Source organism: Aedes albopictus, chromosome 3 (assembly GCF_035046485.1).
Source record: "Aedes albopictus strain Foshan chromosome 3, AalbF5, whole genome shotgun sequence".
Classification (NCBI taxonomy): Eukaryota; Metazoa; Arthropoda; class Insecta; order Diptera; family Culicidae; genus Aedes; species Aedes albopictus.
This window is the reverse complement of record NC_085138.1, coordinates 19,274,590-19,285,717: the sequence shown is the minus strand read 5'-3', so window position 1 is coordinate 19,285,717 and position 11,128 is coordinate 19,274,590. Positions and strand designations below refer to the sequence as shown.

The 11,128-nt window shown below is 40.7% G+C and overlaps 1 protein-coding gene across 1 annotated transcript in view; it reads right to left on the bottom strand.

Annotated features, from left to right (window-relative positions):
• Positions 1-1,195: 1,195 nt before the first annotated feature.
• Positions 1,196-11,128, bottom strand: part of LOC109428047 (adipokinetic hormone/corazonin-related peptide receptor variant I) — a 142,657-nt gene continuing 132,724 nt past the window's right edge. The window contains exons 5-6 of the mRNA XM_062857179.1: positions 1,929-2,254; positions 1,196-1,747 (exon numbers count right to left, since the gene is read on the bottom strand). Coding sequence (XP_062713163.1) covers positions 1,544-1,747; positions 1,929-2,254 — 530 coding nt within the window. The 3' untranslated portion in view covers positions 1,196-1,543. The remainder of the gene's footprint in view (positions 1,748-1,928; positions 2,255-11,128) is intronic.

The window sequence follows — 11,128 nt, the reverse complement described above, 5'->3', positions numbered from 1 at the left end:
GGTGTCCCACTAGAAGTGGACATATATAAAAGTGAATCAAACCCATGCTTGCGGTACATCAAATCGCTTTTTTGTCAGTAACCTGATGCAGGGATAATAAGAAAATAGGCACAGTCCACAGAAGTTACGACCGGTAGCGTTTTTAGTTCTGGGTAACCTGTTTAACAGTTTTCATAAACTCAAGCCACAATTAAATATACCGATAGACCATTTCCGGGGGTCTCGTAAGCAATACAAAATAGACTTGGGTGCTTCAGGGGATTTACGAAAGTGTACTAAATCAATGCAAGCGACGGATATGTGTAAGAGAACCACAAACCTAAAACAACTAAAGCGATCTCATCAAATTACACCATTTTAGATTCCTGCGACGTAAATTAACAGTAGGATGGGTCAACGTTGTATGGAAAAAATAAAATTTAAGCGCATCAGCCCCGAATCTTATTTTAAATCTTTATTTGCGTCTAAAATTACGGCGCAAAATTTTGATGCGACTGGAGGGCGAACTCTGTGGTTGATATTTGAATATGTTAGAGCATTGATAAAATTTTTGATTTTCTAAATAAAGTATTCTCATGATGCAGAAATTCGTAGGTGGTACAGTCCCAGATCGCTGTGCTGAGCATTTCCTCTTTCTCGTCCGTTACCAAAGCACAGAGATTTAGGGCTGATCACTGACTCTAAGGCAAGATTGATTGCGTCGACGGAATGATCATGAGCACATATTCGACGAGAAAGGCACTATCACCACTAGGTGGATTAATCGTTTTTTTTTAATATTCAAGTCATTCTGGAAAAAACTTGTAATTAATTAGTAGGCACGAAATATTGTTTATTGACGCGTTTTGGTGGGATTGGAACCCGCGAATCCGTATTCAATAGCCGGCGTCTTAAGCAACCAAGCTACAGAACAGGTAATGATTCTGTGGAATAGAAAGTCAAACTGATTCCGAAGTCACACCATGAACACTCCTTTTTCACAAACCCATCTCTCTGTCGGCTTAGGCACAGTTCCAGTTATTCTTGAGCTTAAGCGGCTTAAGGCTCAAGTCAAGAAATCAAAGTTCGGATTTCTTCTGATTACGATAAATGTGAATATCGAAATAAAGATAGAATAGCGAACCATTCTCACGGATATGTGATATCGTATACATTGAAATAAGAGCAACGTATAGTGTTTTTTAATCTCTTAATTTTTTGAACATGAAATTCAATTTATTAGATTTTCTAAACGACAAAAACAAAATATAGATTTGTCTTTTCACTCACTCTTTGCTATTGTGCTGGTCTGAAACATTTTTAACTCTAGTTAGAAAAATACCTCTCTGTCACTCTCTATCATGTAGCCCGATTATTACTCGTCCTGGTCATGCTTTGTAGATCCTTCGTTAAAAACTTTGCCCTACTCTAACATAATTGTACGTCCAGTTGCACTCTACATTTACTCTCCACTGTTTCTTGAGTCTTCCTGCAGAACTTCTGCTTGGTGATATTTCCTTCGGCTTAATCTACCTATCTACTTACTACGGTTACACCCGATTTATCATCGCCAGCCACCGGTGTCCAAACTCCGAGTGAGACCACAGTCGACCGTCGAATCGAACTCGTTCGGGGTGGGATCGGAGTAAAAAGATGGTCGCGACAGCATCAACGATCGTTCGTCTGCCAGAACCACAAACTCGCTGTAGCTCGGTTGGAAGCCCTTCATCCTGTTGCCATTGTTGCTCATCGTTACCGTTCGGATGGGCTGCAGTGGGGGGAGGAGGAGAAAGAACAACAATCAGCTCAATCGGTTTGGAATCGATTTTCAGTTAGAAACAGAAATTCATTAAATTCGAGACTGGTTAGAGCGCCTCCTAGAGTACGACCCCAAACACTTCACATTTGTACGATTTCGATCGAATTAGTACGGTTCTCTTGCCACTTACCTCGGTTACATTTCGTCCACCTACAGTTGTGGTGCAGTTTCCGAACCGGGTCGTGGCCACGGATGTACCGGCTGTGCCACCTTCCGGGAAAGCGATAATAAACGAGAAAGGATAAAAAGAGCAAAGGTGCGAAATTGAAATCACTTCAATTGTATGGGGATATGGGGATGGGGGAAAATCGCAAGCAAATTGTGAACGTTTGTATAGAGAGGCGGATGGAGGACGTCCTTCAAGGAAGGTGGATTTATTTAAAGTGGGAAAACATTCAACTAAATCGTTATATTTGAAGTGGTGTTGCTCGAAAGGGGAATGTAATTCTCCGATTGAGATTGTTCCATACAATCAATTCCCCCACGTGACTAAGGTGGAGTTTATTTTTACTGTTCCTTGTTGTAGTATTGCGTCTTTGTTTATTTTTTTATGTTTACTTGTATTTTCCTTGATTTCTTTTCTTATGTTTTATTTTTCTCTGTTTTTTTTTTAACTTTTTCTGTTATGTATCGTTTGTTTGTTCAACACTGTGTTGTTATCATTTATGACTGTGGCAGTTATCGTTTGTTTTAATCTGACGAAAACGATTTGATGCAACTGCATCAACAATCGTGATTGAGGTGGAAAATCAGCTTCTCACAATTGCACACTGCAGAAACATTGCCTTTCTACGTCAACTGCCGCAATCGAAAGGAAATTTGCAAAACAAATTAAATCTATTACCAGACAAGGGCGTAGCCAGCTTTTCGGTCAGGGGGGGCAAGCACCCTTAGCAAATGTGTACCTGATAGCTTTTATAACTATACGATGAAATTGAATATAATAACATTATATTCTAAGAGCATTAATTAATTCTTCAGCAGTCACGCTGTTGTATTTTGTACAATACGTCAAAAAAGCTCACCTAATCTACATAAACAAACGTGGTGCTGGTAGTGGTGACCAATTTCTGGAAGATTAAGGATTTTATTTACTCGTGCATTAATTTGTTCTATTTATTTTGTTAATGTCTACAATACATTCATAAGAAATTATAGCTGAACTCTTTCGGAAATTACAAACTCTCTTGAGGACTAACCTAAAATTTCCTGGTTACTGTATGAGTTCTTTTTAAATTATCTTCAAATACTATTCGCTAGAGGAAGTCCTAAAGAGATGTCATGAGGAAATACTATAAGAAATCCTAGATAAATTTCTAGAGAAAATTCTGGAGAAATTCTAGGAGCAGATTTGGGAGGAATGCCTAAAAAAATCAAATGAATTCATAGAACAAATCTTAGTGAAATTTCAGGAGGAATTCTCAGAGAAATCCCTACTGGAATTCCTGGAGGAATCCCTGAAACAATTCCCGGGAAAATCTGAACAAATTCCTGGTGTATTTTTTGTAAGAATTCTTGGATAAGATCCTGGTGAAATTCCTGGAGAGATTTCTTGGAAGAATTCTTGGAACAATCCCAGGAAACATTCCTAGAGGAATTCCTGGAAAAATTTCCAGAGATATTCTGGGAGTGATTTCTGGAGAAATTTCTTAAAAAAAAACCTTGAGAAATTCCAGGAGGATTTCCTGGAAGAATTTTTGGAGGAATCTCTGTGAATATCCCTGTAGAATTTCCTGGAGGAACCCCTGAAGCAATTCCTGGACGATTCTCTGGAAGAATGCCTGAAGGAATCCCTCAAAAAATCCTGAAAGCTTTCCTGGAGATTTCCAGGAAGGATCTCTGAAGAAATCCCTGAAGAATTTTCAGAAGAAATTCCTGGAAGGATTGCTGACATAATTTCTAAGAAATGTCTTGGAATAATTCCTGGGGGATTTCCTGGAGAAATTCCTGAAGGAATTCATGGGGTAAATCCATTGAGAAATTCCTGGAGAAGTTTCTTGCGGAATTTCTGGAGAAATTCCTGGAGAATTCCTCGAAGGAATTCCTGAAGAAAACCGTGGAGTCCTTGAAGAAATTTGTGGAGAAATCCTTGGAGGAATTCCTGAAAATTTCCTGGAGGTATTCCTGAAGAACTTCCTTGAAGAATTTCTTAAGAAATCTCTAGAGAATTTCCTAGAAGTATCTTGGTGGAACTTCTGGAGGATTTCCTGGAGGAAACTTCAAAGGATTTCTTGGAGGAATCCATGGGAAAATCCCTGGAGAAATTCAAGGAGAAATCTCTTGAGACATTTGTGGAGAAATCTCTGGAGAAATTCCTGAAGCAATTCCTGATGGAATCTTAGGTGGAATTCATGGAGAAAGGCCTGGGGGAATCCCTAGAGGAATTGTTAACATAATTTCTTATGGATGTCCAGGAGCAATTCCTGGAGAAATTTCAGGAGGAATTCCTGAAGAAATTCCTGGGGTAACTCCTGGAGGAGTTTCTGGAGAAATTGCTGGGTAAATTGCTGGAGGAATGCCTGAAGGAATTCCTAGAGGGATTATTGTGAGAATTTCTGGAGGAATCAATGATGAAATTCCTGGAGAAATCTCTAGACGAATTCTTGAACAAATTACTGGATATGTTTCTAGGAATCTCCAGAGGAATTCTATTATTTTTCTATTTCTGAAAAAATCCCTTGAGAAAATGCTGGAAGAATTTCTAGCGGTATTTCTGGAGTCATTCCTGGAGAAATCCTCGAAGGAATTCCTGAAGGGATCCCTGAAGGGGTCCTTGGAGGAATCCTTGAATAACTTTGTGAAGAAATCTCTTGACGAATCTCTAGATAAATTCCTGCAGGAATACCTGAAGGAATCCCTGAGAAATTCCTGGAGGAATACCTGGAGGAATCCCTTAAAAATTCCTGAAGGTATTCCTGGAGAATTTCCTGGAAGAATTTCTGAAGAAATCCTTAGAGGATTTCCAGGAAGAATCCTTAGAGGAACCTGGAGGATTTCCTGGGAAAATCCCTGAAGAAATTCGTGGAGAATTTTCTGGAATAATTTCTGAAAAAATCCTCAGAAGATTTTCTGAAAAAAAAACCTGGAGAAATTGCTGATATATTTTTTACTGAAGCATTTCCAGGAGTGAATCCTGGATCAATTCCTAGAGAAATTTATGGAGGAATTCCTTAAGAAATTCTTGGGGTATTTCCTGGAGAATTCCTGGAATTCCTGGATAAAATCCTGGAGGTTTTCCTTAGGGAATTTCTGGAGGAATCTTTGGAGGAATTCTTGCAACTATTACTGGATAAATTTCTGGGGGAATCTCTAGCGGAGCTCTGGGCGAAATTTGTATGATGAATTGCTGGAGGAACTTCTAGAAGAAAAATCTGGAGAGAAATTCCTGGAGAAATCCTCGAAAGAATTTATGAAGGAATCCTTGGGGGAATCCGTGGAGAAATTCGTGGAGAAATCCCAGGGAAAATCCCTGAAGAAGCTCCTGCAGGAATTTTAAGCGGGATTCCTAAAGCAATCCCTGCAGCAATTCCTGGAGGAAAACCTAGAAGAATTCTTGGAGCAATTCCTGAATAAAATCTAGAAGGTATTCCTAGAGAAAATCCTGGAAGAATTTCTCAAGGAATACCTGAAGGATTTCCTAGAGAAATTACTAGATAATTTTCTGATATAATTTATGATGGAATTCCTTGTTGAAATTCTTGGAGGATTCCCTGCAGTAATTCCTGGAGAAATATTTGGATGAATTCTTGTACGGATCTCTGGAAAAAAATATTTCTTGGTGAAATTCTCCGAAGAACCCCGGAAGCCAATTACTGGAGGAAGTCCCGAAGGAATGCATTGAGGAAACCCTGGGGGATTTCTTGGAGGAATCTCTGAAAACAAAAGTCTTGGAGGGATCCGTGGAGGATGAAATCGTAGATGGAATTCTTGGAGAAATTCTGGAGGAATTTTTAGAAGAGTTGAACAAATTCCAGAAGGAATTCCGCAAGCCATTTCAAGAAGAAGTCCTTGGGGAATCCCTAAACAGTTCCTACAGGAAGTTCTAAATTAGTTTCTGGAGCAGTTCCATAAAGAATACAAGGATAAACTTCTGAAGAAACCCTAAGAAGAGTTCCTGGGAGAATCTTTGAAGGATTTTTTTTAAAATAAGTTGTTGCAGAAAGAATCATATAAGGAATTCCCGAGTTAAGCCCTATAGAAATTCTTCTCCATGTATTCATCCCAGGATAATATCCTAGAAGAATGCTTGTAGGGATTAACGGAGAATCTCTAGAAATACTCCTGAAGGAATCTCTAGAAGAATTCCTGGAGGAATTTCTGGAGGAAACTCCGGATAAATTTTTAGGGGAGTCCCTGAAGCAATTCCTAGAGGAATCCCTGGAATAATTTCTGGAAGAATCTCTGAAGAAATTCGTGGAGGAATCCCTTGACAAATTCCTGGAGGAATTTCTGAAGAAATTTCAGATGGAATCTTTGGAAAAATCCTGAAAGAATTCTAAGAAGAGTTCGTGGAGGAACTCCGTGGGCAATCCCTATAGCAGTTCCGGATGAAATCCCTACAGGAGTTCCTGAAGAACCCCCAGGAGGAATCCCGCAAGCAATTCCTAGAGGCGTTCCTGAGGGAATCCCTAAACAGTTCCTGGAGGAAATACTGAATTAACTCCTGGAGGAGTTCCTGATAGAAATTCAAGAGAAACTCCTTAAAAAATGTTCCTGGGGAATCCATGGAGGATTTTTTAAAATAATCCCTGGATTTATTCCTGGAAGAAACACAAAAGAAATTCCTTGGAGGAAATCTTGAAGGAAAACCTGGTGCAATTCCTGATGAAATCCCAAGAGGAATCCCAGAGGCAATCCCATGATTTTTGGACGAATTTTTGTTGAAATCTTTGGATGGATTCCCAAAATAATGTTTTGTACAATGTTTTAAGAAACTCCTGGATTAATTCTTGGGGGAATCATCGAAAAAAGCACTGGAACAATCATTGGATGAACCTTTAGAGATATCTCAGGATAAATTTCCGGAGGAATGTCTGGTGAAACCCATTGAGGAATTCTTGAAAAATTCTCTGGAGCATCCATGTGGAATCACTGGAGTAAGCTATGGAAAAAATCCTGGAGGAATTCGTCAATGATTCCTTGCACAATAATCTGTAAATAAAAATCTGGTGGAATCTTGGAAGGAATTCTTGATGCATTTCTTAAAACAAACCCTGGAACAATCTACCAGAACCGGTTGCAGCATATATGGAAAATTTGGCTTGATGTTTTTGTATTCCATGAATGAACATCACAAAATTTAGCCATTCAACCAAACGAAAGTAAAGTGGTTCTCTTGAAGAAATACTTGGCCAAATTTTCTGTGTTCTCGAGTAAAAAAGGTTTGATAACTGTGGATAAAACCTTAATTAATAGAATATTTTATTTTTTGAGGTATTTTTCTGGAACTCTGAATTATTGATAATCTTTGAGTTGGCTCAATTTCAAAAATTAAATCTGGTGGCCAGGGGGGGGGGGGCAACGGCCCCCTGCCCCCCTCTGGCTACGCCCATGTTACCAGAAAACCGCAGTTTATGCCCCTAAGCATAGTGGTACCAATTATGTCAGATTAATATGCCAGCATGTGACAGGTGGCAACGACAGCCGGCATTTACCCAACCTACTGTTAGCTTTCCCCTCACTATCCCAACAGCCGTCCCAGTTGGTAGCAGTAGTGTATTTAGAGAGTGCTTATCAGTAGCAGATGTTTGCACAACTTTCCATTGCGGTCCGGTCTGGTCAACGTGCTACCACTACCTAATTGGAATGAATAATTATCCCGTTTGTTTTTAGCAGGTGCCGGGTAGATAGGACACCGGCCGGACAGAGCAGACAGAAGCTTGGTTTGCAAATTCAATTATAGTTGGGGATTTTATTTTTCTGTCTAACTACCTAGGTGGCAGAATCAGACACTTTCAGTTAGTTTTCTCTAATAGTTGGGGCAATCGGTCGTGGGAGGTCTTAGGCAAGCATGAGTTTTAAAGATCATAGAGCGATTGGTTGTTGGATACTCGGAGAGCACTAGTTGTGGAATTCTTGGATGATGTAAATGTTGGTTCTTTAAGAAGATTGTCTAGTGGAATCGTTTAAGGAAATTTTACTGAAAAACATAGCAAAAGTTCTGGTAATATTATCAGTTGAAGCCTCACAGGAGTTTTTTTCTTCCAGTGATTCTAGAATGAACCCTCGTAGACCCCCACCCACCCACTGAATGATTTATTGGAGAAATCCCTAATCGATTTAAGAAAATGATAGTGAAGTTTTAATGAAATGACCAGGTCAAATTCTGACGAAATCTTCAAAAAGTTTAAATTCTTAAAATAATTTTCGATACAATCCTTGGAATTTCTCGGTAAATCTTTGATATATTATCAAAGGTTTCAAAGGCGATATATTATCAAAGGAATAAATGATGAAGCTCTTGGCTCTGGCGGAATTGCCAGTTTATCACTCGTAGGAGTTCTTTGTGCCAATCCTTATCGAAAGAATCGTTAGAACCTTGGTAAACATTCTCAAATATTAAGGTTTTTCTGTTGAAATTCCCAGCAAAATGCTTACTTACCTTACCGATTAGCGTAAGGCCTGAGTGTCCTCTGCTATACGTAGGAGTGGTCTCCATTCGAAACGGTCCATGGCTGAGCGTCTCCAGTTCCGCACTCTGCGAAGGATCCGCAGATCGTCCTGCACTTGATCGACCCACCTAGCTCGCTGCGTACCACTTCTTCTTGTACTGGCCGTAGTCTCCCGGTTTTCGTGGTGTGAATGGTTTGTTCTCTCAGCAACTGATGCAGCTCGTGGTTCATGCGCCTTTTTTAACTCCCGGCTTCCATCTGCACACTGCCGTAGATCTACGTACCTTCCGTTCGAAAACTCCAAGGGCGCGTTGATCCTCTGCACGTAGCGTCCAAGTTTCGTGCCCATAGAGGACTACCGGCCTAATCAGCGTTTTGTAGATAGTTAACTTCATGTGACGGCGAACTTTGTTCGATCGTAGAGTTCTGCGGAGTCCAAAGTAAGCACGATTTCCTGCCACAATGCGTCTCTGAATGTCTCTGCTGGTGTCGTTGTCGGCGGTCACCAGTGAGCCCAAGTATACGAATTCTTCAACCGTCTCGATTTCATCACCGTCGACATAAATTGGGTTGTGGGCACGTTGATTCCTCCCTAGAGCCCTTCGTCATCATGTACTTTGTCTTCGGCACATTAATGACTAATCCAATACGCCTGGATTTACTCTTTAGTCGCATGTACGTTTCCACCATCGTCTCAAATTAACAGGCTACAATATCAATATAATCAGTGAAAACAAGTAGCTGAACGAACTTCGTGAAAATTTTTCCACTCGTGTTAATCCCCGCTATCCATATTTCACGTTCTAAGGCGATGTTGAACAGCAAGCACGAAAGACCATCGCCTTGCCGTAACTCTCTACGAGATTCAAAGGGACTCGAGTGTCCCTGATACTCGAATTACGCACATCACTCGATCCATCGTCGCCTTCATCAATCGTATCAGTTTATCCGGGAATCCGTAATTGTGCATAATCTGCCATAGCTGTTCTCGATCGATTGTATCATACGCCGATTTGAAATCGATGAACAAGTGATGTGTGGGCACGTTGTATTCGCAGCATTTCTGCAACACCTGGCGGATGGCGAACATCTGGTCCGTTGTAGCGCGTTCACCAATGAATCATAACTGGAATGGATAACATTCTAGCTGCTAATATTATCACCAGAAATATTTCCTTCTTTTAAACAAAGACTATTCTTTCAAGTTTTACCATAATAATCTCTTCCAGTTCTTCTCTTGGCGTTGAAACTGATAATCTTCTTCCAGTTCTTCTCTTGGCGTTGAAACTGGGAATATTTTCTTCAGAGATTTTTCCTTCTTTGAATTAAAGGCTGTTCTTTCGAGTTATACTGATATAGGAAACAGTGACAAGATCACTTAGGTTCATCATCCTTTTTCGGCCAAACGGCATTCGGCCAAACGGCGTTCGGCCAAATGACCATTTAGGCCAAATGGCGTTCGGCCAAACGGCATTCGGCCAAATGGCGTTCGGCCAAATGACCATTTAGGCCAAATGGCGTTCGGCCAAACGGCATTCGGCCAAATGGCGTTCGGCCAAATGACCCGGAACTTTCACCAGTACTTCCCCACTGTACTTTAGAAGCTCACTTGGTGATCTGCTCCAGCGGCTTTGTTGGGGCCGGAAGTATTTCAGCTTCTGCACGTAGTCTTAGATCTGTTACCACGCCGCCTTCGGTGTTTGCAAGGTCGTCATTAACCTTCCGTAACTCACGTAGTTGGCTACCGCCGTTAGCACCACGCTATGCTGAGTACAAACAGCGAGATTTTTTCTACGTGTTGTACCAAATATAGCTGCGCGACCGCTCGAGGGATAACCCGTTAACACCCGGGACGATCTTCTTTTGGTGGAAATACAATGCTTTCTTTGTTTTCAAGATTTTTACCCTAGAGTCTTTTTTATAGTCAAGGGGAACAGTTGTGCCAAGAAATGCACGGTACCTCCCACCTTTGCACCCTCCCTTCTTTTGCTAGTAACCGAAAATACGTGGTTTTTTTATGTATTTTTTGTTATAGATTCTACATGTTTTTGCTCAAGTTTCATTGTTTTGATAATCATCAATATTGATCATGATCAATATTGAAATCCATCAATATTGTAGAGCGGAATATAATCTACGCTACTCTTAAAGACTCAGAGTTCAATTATGATTTCTTAGCAACATTCACTTGGTGATCTAAGTCATACTCCTCCAGGGCTTTCTCCAGGAATAACTGCTAATTCACCTAGGAATTCATCAAGGAATTCCATCAGAAATTCCTTCACCGCGTCCTCCACAAATCCCGGAATTCCTCCAGCAACTTCTACATGGGTTCTTCCAGGAATTCCTCAAGGGATCCCTTGTGGAATTCCTCCAGGAACTGACCAAGGGATGCCATCTTAAATCCTTCCAGGGATGCATCCAGAGCTTCCTCCTGGATTCAACCAAGAATTCATCCAGGTATTGCTCCTGGAATTTATCCAGGGAATTCTCCATGAAATCTTGCAGGGATTCCACCACGAATTCCTCCTAGGATTCCTCCAGCAATTCATCAGGGGATTCCTCCGAGATTAATGTAAGAGTTCCTCACCGAATTCCTTCATAGTTTCCTCCAGGGATTCAGAAAAACTTGTAATTAGAAGCCACAGAATGTTGCTAATTGACGAATTGTGGAAAAAACACGTTCTGGTGAGATTCAAACCCACCACCCCGTATTCGC